This window comes from Rhagoletis zephyria, unplaced genomic scaffold (assembly GCF_001687245.7).
Source record: "Rhagoletis zephyria isolate East Lansing unplaced genomic scaffold, Rhagoletis_zephyria_1.1 Rzeph_scaffold_23067, whole genome shotgun sequence".
Taxonomy (NCBI): Eukaryota; Metazoa; Arthropoda; class Insecta; order Diptera; family Tephritidae; genus Rhagoletis; species Rhagoletis zephyria.
This window is the reverse complement of record NW_016180125.1, coordinates 1-6,912: the sequence shown is the minus strand read 5'-3', so window position 1 is coordinate 6,912 and position 6,912 is coordinate 1. Positions and strand designations below refer to the sequence as shown.

At 36.2% G+C, this 6,912-nt stretch overlaps 2 protein-coding genes across 2 annotated transcripts; one reads left to right on the top strand and one right to left on the bottom strand.

Moving 5' to 3' along the window:
• Positions 1–1,015: 1,015 nt before the first annotated feature.
• LOC108381595 (zinc finger protein 26) lies at positions 1,016–2,821 on the top strand. The gene is given in 2 exon segments (XM_017638013.1): positions 1,016–1,599; positions 1,601–2,821. Coding segments are annotated over 2 exon segments (1,656 nt in total). The 5' UTR covers positions 1,016–1,164.
• A 907-nt stretch (positions 2,822–3,728) lies between these two features.
• On the bottom strand, positions 3,729–5,597 carry LOC108381596 (dnaJ homolog subfamily C member 25 homolog). Its single transcript, XM_017638014.1, has 2 exons — positions 5,098–5,597; positions 3,729–5,034 (listed from the first exon to the last, which is right to left on the bottom strand). Exon 2 carries the CDS (start codon positions 4,982–4,984, stop codon positions 3,977–3,979), a length of 1,008 nt encoding a protein of 335 aa, XP_017493503.1. The 5' UTR covers positions 4,985–5,034; positions 5,098–5,597; the 3' UTR covers positions 3,729–3,976.
• Positions 5,598–6,912: the final 1,315 nt, after the last annotated feature.

Sequence of the window (6,912 nt, the reverse complement as noted above, 5' to 3'; positions counted from 1 at the left end):
GATTAAACATTTCCTTTTCCATAGTTTTGTTTTGACTCCTCGTTCTGAACGTCAAAAATAAATCGACTCACAGGGCTTTGAATACAGGTGGAACACAATAAATGGTACTACCGATAGCATCGACTATTTCCAATTATCCCAATATCGATGTTCTGTTAACTTGCGTTGGAATAAAGGGTGACAATTGAGAATGTATCAACGGGCGTCTTCACGTGCAGGAAAATCTCGTTCGCGTGACGACGCATGCGATATCCCGTGCGTGTAGACCGATAAAAATACGATGCTTAAGGCCCCGCCAGATAGAAGTTGTTTTCTTCGTGACAGGGTTGCTTTTGACTAATAAAACGCACAGAACATGACGAGACGGCACAATGAAAACATTGCCACAAATGAAACGGCTCAATTTGGTTGGTCAAAAATTAGCTGGTTTAAGTTCGTTCCACATATTTTTATTGTTGTTTTTGTTTTGCCGCATATGTGTGCGTCAAAAGTTGAGTCTTCTATTCGAAATCACAGAGTTAAGTTGGATGTCAGTCAAAAGCTTCCCTGAGACGCAGAAAAGAAGTTATATCTGGCGGCAAGGCGAATATATACAAGATTGTGTTGTCCAATCAGCTGATTTCTTCTTCTTTCCTTCGCCTTACATGTATTTTGTTTTTGCTTTTACTGATTTGACAGCATGCCCCTGAATATCACGGTGCTGCGAATAAAGATGGCGCCGTCAGTGGTACCGCTACTTTGGTTTTGCCGTTTTTGACAGTTGTGGTAATCGACAAGGCGTTTAGATTATGTTGATAAAACCTTAATGGCGTTTCGTGCGGTAGTTTCGTTTTCGATGTGTTAAGAGCTTAAGTTAACGGTCCACAGCTGACAACAACAATTGCGTACAAAGAAGTCGCCGCGTGTAAATGAAACGGGAAAGACCGAAAGCGAATGTGAAAAATTGCGTCGATAAAAGTTTCCGTGTATAAACACGCAATAGAAACATCGATAGTTCCGAACATCGACTGTTTTTGAGCTCTAGTTTTAAGGGCAGAGTTGCTGTGTCTGACATTCTATTACTAAGCTGTCAGATTTCATTTGGTGGATTTATGCTGTTTGTTTTGATAAAGGATGCAGTCAATGTTTGTAATTTATTTTGTGACTAGCATTAAATAAATAATCATGGCAGTTGTTATTGACTTGGATCTGGTTTGCGTTGTTTGCCTTCAAAATGATAGTGCTGACTTGAAATCGGTATTCACCGATGATGATACAATAGTTTCAGAGTCAAACATGGGCATTGCCGAAAAAATATCATTTTGTTCGGAGCTAAATTTGCGAAATTTAAGCATTAAAACTTCAAACAAAATATGTAATCACTGCTTGGATGATTTAAACGCCGCTTGGCGCTTTCGTAAAAACTGCGAAACGGCTAATTCTCTTTTCCGTTCCATACAAGAAGAGGAGGACGTTGCGTCTTTGACTGATTATGAATTAGAATGTCCGAAAGGCCAGCTATCTACCAATTTAAAGCTTCGCCGCGAAATTCCCGCAATGAAATCGTATCTTAGCACTTCTCGAATAGATGAACAATCTGAAGATAATGTTAACGAAACCGATGGATTCAGCATTAGATGAACAATCTGAAGATAATGTTAACGAAACCGATGGATTCAGCATAGTCGAATATATTGATGAGGAAGATCAAAAGGATTTTGTTCAAAGTACAGATTATTTTGACTCTGTTAGAGAAGGAGAGTTAGAAGATGTCAATGATGCATTTAAAGACACCGATAAACAACGCGCCCTAGAGAAAAGATGTCGAATACCGTCAAAGTCAAGCTTTACACCGGATGACAATGATAATTCTCAAACACATGTAAAGGAAGAAATACTAGATGATGCTAACGATGAAGAAAATCCAATATTAATCGGTTATCAGGAGGAGAGTGATAACAAAAGTAATGAACTGATGTCACCTATGTTTAGCCCGGAAAGCTTTCCAGGTCATGATCGACGAGATTTATATGAAAAAGAGAATAGTGAAAATACTATTCATGGATTCCCGATGAAAAAAAAAATTAATACTAAAAAAATTACACCTTCTGAAATGAAACCTTATAGTGGGGTAAAATTGCCTTCACGTAAAGGCAAGTCATTACATTCATCAATGAAGATATGCGAGATATGCGGAAATATTTACAAATACCAGCACGCATTAAGCGCCCATATGCGCAGGCACAATAACGACCGCCAATTTGCCTGTGAACTTTGCGATAAAGCTTTTGTTTCGAACGTGGAGTTACGTCGTCATATGCGGGTTCATACTGGGCATAAACCGTATCCATGTTCATTTTGTGATAGACGGTTTTCAGATTTTGGGTCACGAAGCAAGCACGAGCGAACCCATACTGGTGAACGACCATATCGTTGCACAACATGCAATAAGTCATTTGCATATCCGCATGTCTTAACCGTGCACTTACGCACACATACTGGCGAAAAGAAATTCCAATGCACTCGCTGTGGCAGAGGATTCACAAAGAAAGCTTATCTATTGGCTCACTTGGAAAATCATGCTCGCTGCGAAAATATATCAATAATTGGAGAACTGAATGATAATGGGTCAGCGATGGCTAGGAAATCAGAGGTCCTAACTACTCACCAACAAGAGATTACAGCAATAAAAACAGTAGCTCTGGAAGAATGCATATTCACCACAGAATTAATGGACGACAGTGAGCAAAATATGTCCAATCAGATCCAAGTCATTGTTGAACAAGACGGCATCGATAACTCCGATTGGGTGTACGTTCGTAGTACAATAAATTTCCGATAAGTTCAAAAATTTCGTAATTTATAAATAAATCCTTTTAAAAATACAAAAAAGGTGCTCGTATTTTTGCCATTTTCAAGAAGTGCGGTAAATAATCATTTTCTTAATTAAACTGAAATAATCAACACGTTCTAAACGAACCAAAAAACTTGTTCGAGGGCATCATACATGTTTTGTATATTCTATTATATGTATATAATCAGATTTTTTCTTCTGGTTTTGCCAATAAAAATTAAAAGTAATACATAAATATCGTTAGTATCGACAGACCCTATCTCACACCAACGATAAAGGGAAAAAAGCCGAAACTCACTAAAGTAAAGAAAGTATTGCATAAAACGAAGTGGGGATGTATAATTTAACGAAATGCATCATAATCAATCGAAAACTGAATTCGGATTTTGGCTTTTTGTATTTCAGCGGCGATGTGAGATAGGGCCTTACTATATGCACACACGGCCCAGAAAATAAATAAAGAAAATAAATGTATTCTATCATTATTGATATGTACATATGTATATTAGCTCGTAACTTTTAATGATAACCACCCTATTGCTCATGATATCAAGAAGCTTTCCACTTAAAATAGCATAACAACTGCCGTGGAATAAACAAAGTTTAAACCAAATTCAAACCACAGTCCGGAAAAACTAGCCTTTAATAGAATCAAAGTTTATTGTTCTAAACGATTTAAATATCTCAAAATGCAAGTATTATCTTTCCACCTAGCAACAGATATGTATATGGATGTACAGTGTATGTATGTACACATACATAACATGTCAAAGATGAAGGTTTTTCGATGTTTAAAATTTATCTTGCCATTTTGTCAACATAGTTCAACATGCAGACGTACTATGTATGACCTGGATGCCAACTTATTGGATCAATTTATAATAAATTGAGAGAATTTCGAGTTAAGTTATAATTTATTTTATTAGGTGTACATTAGTGTAGATGTAAGCAAAAAAGTGGGAAGAAACTGCATAAAGTTTTCTATGTAGTAAAGAAATCAATAAAACTTGATCGGCTTAATTCGATGGGGTGTTGTCAACTTTTACAGAGCATAAGTCATACGTTAACGTGATTGATTATAAACCATATCATATCTTTTGCTGGTTTTAGACCTGTCCAACTCTCAAATAAGTGTATAGTTTATTAGTCTTCAAATGTTAGCCGTCCTGGACCGTGATTTTTCATATATCGCCTGTAAGATTTGTATCGTGGATTTTCAGCTAATTTCTTTTTCATTTCTTCCTCCTGTTCTTCTTGCCATATCTGGAATTTATCCTTTTGCCACAATTCCAGTTGCAAATACTCATTGATCTGATGGTCTTCTAATCCATTAAATTGATTCTCGCCCATCTTCATGTAACGGCGTATCAAATAGAGCTTTTCCTCTCGCCCGTATGGTTGTTTCCTTATGGTAAAATGCCAAAACCATTTTGCATGCCAAACTATAAAACGAAGCAGTGTGTATGGACATATCAGCAATTGTACCCACAGAACATCCCATATTGACGGTTTAGCATAGCCGCCCCTAACATCCATCTTTTCTTCAATTATTTTGCGGACAATGCGCTCGATCTCTTCACGTTGTTCAGACTTGGACATTCGATTTTTTCCTTTCCGAGTACTGATTTTCTCTATGTCTTCTTTTGCAATTTCTAACGCTTGATTCCGATACTTTGGGACAGTAGCCAAATATTTAATGGCGCTATCATAACGCTGCAATCCCGAGTAGTATTGAATGATAGATACAATCGTAAGAGTTACCACAATTACGATGCGTACATCAACTTTTGGTGCTACTCGACGTCTATAGTAGCGGTAGTAATGTGAATAGTATTCCTCCGGGTGATCCAACATATAATCATAATCCCGTCGAGACTCGTCATCTCGCAGTATTTCATATGCAGTAGCAATCGATTTAAACATTTCTTCAGCTTCCGCTTTAGCTTCAGCGCCTCGATGCATATCAGGGTGATGTTTTCGCGCTAGCAATCGATACGCTTTACCTATTTCCGCTTTAGTGGATTGGCGCGTTACACCTAAAACATCATAGCAATCCTCCCTGCCGCAGTAGATACCATCCAACAGACCCAAACATGCTGGTAGTGTCGCCAAGCTAATCCCAAGAAAGCAAATATACTGAGCGAAATGCATTATTACTTGACAATTTCTTAGAAATCCAAAAATTTATCAACGTAAGTGACCTCAATATCACAATGGGCCCTGAGCCTAAGTGTGTCTTATAGACGACCGCGACAACAAGTGACCTCAATAAACACCTGTGGCTGCATATGTCGTGCCACGTTCAAGTCAATTTTTTCACGCTCTTTAGCAATTTCGCGTCGCTTACTTAACCTGCTCCCGTAATGAAAGAACGATGATGCTGTTGTGAATGTTAAGCTCAGCTTCTTGATGAATTACAAACAGATTTTAAATGCTCCGCTAAGAGAGCGTCAAATCCGGCTGAAGTTTTGAAAGAAATTGATTTTAGATTATCTGCTACCAACAAAGGTTTCGTTCTCTGGCTCCAAAGGCACAGCTCCAACAATCTGTTTTCTACAATTTTTGTGCTCTCTCTTTTGGAGCAAATTCGCAAAAGACAACAAAAAAAAACAGCTGCTTAATGCTTTTTTATACGTACATTTGACATTTCTACGCACTCCTCGACGCGCACGTGCCCTAGAAATGGTAAAGAAACAATGGTCGCCATCATAAATCGTTCCGATCATGTTGCGATGTCAAGGAAAAGTTATGTTTCTTCTCTGTGCCACCGTGATCACGTTTTTATGCTATAATAAGCAATATAAATATATATTTTTTTTTTTTGTAATTTAAAGTTACTTCCTAATTCTTTATAAGAAGAATTAATTGGCCAGCAAAAAAGCTTAAAACGCCATCTCCAATTTTAAATTAAATTATTTAATTATAAATCAATTTCAATGTCCTTTAAAAAATTAGTGATAGATTTATATGCTTTGCCATTAGTATTTTGATGAAATTCAATTAATGATGAAGTATTTTTGAGTATTGGGCATTTATCACGTGAATTGTTATATTTGTTACATTTGAATAAATATATTTTAACTTAACATTTTATTAAATTTCGCAAAAACAATCGATAAAACTAGAATGGACACCGAAAAGTTATCGGTTAAATCTGAGATTATTTTATAATTACAGATTAACAAGGGACGAATTTTATATGGCTAATCTCTTGTTATAATTACAGATTAGGGTGTTAAGCTCGAAAATGAAATTTAGTTATTTACAAATAAAAAATTAACTCAGCGTTTATACGGCAAAGTTTACCATTTTGAAAATTGTTATTTGCAAATAATGCGTGCGTATAAACGTAGTATATGACTAAGAAAACTTAAAAATCTATTCTAAACTTAAAACTGTATTTTAACATGAATGAGTTTTAACTTGCGACTATGACTATTGGCCAAAGAATTTAATTTGAATATATATATATATATATATATATATATATAAACAGAAGCACACAAACACAAAAACATATTAGCAAATGTCAACAAAATGCAAAGAGAGTGCGGTGGAAATACTTTAACAGGATTTTAAGATTTCGAGGTCGAAATCTCAGATTTCAATGCAGTGGGAAAGTAAAGTTAGTACTGACGGTGCTGGCGAAAGCAGAGAAAAATAAAACAAAAACTCCTGCAAAATTTAGTTTTTGCAAGATCCCTTTCAGAGACGTCAAGTCTGCTCGTTCGTAGGCGAAGGAGGTGCGACGAATGCACTTTTCCCCTCTCTTTTCAACTCCTTCGCCGACGAACCGATCAGACTTAAAAGGCAGACTTACGTGCCTGAAACGGGTCTAACATAATAAATAACAATAATTTTGGCCAAAGGGGTCGATATTTTTTTTTTTTTGTAATCAAACAACGTCAAAATTAACTCCAAATGTTCAATGTGTACGATTGAGTTTTAGGAAAAGCTTTAGTTTAAATTTTCAGATACTTTAATGTTCAAACCTGATTTGAAAATAATTGAAGGTGAAAAGAAACTATAGAAGGCGATAAAAATTGCAAAACCATCGTTACATCGATTTTATCATCGAC

Coding starts and splice junctions, on each gene's coding strand:
- LOC108381596 (XM_017638014.1), bottom strand. CDS start 4,984: ATGCATTTCGCTCAGTATATTTGCTTTCTTGGGATTAGCTTGGCGACA.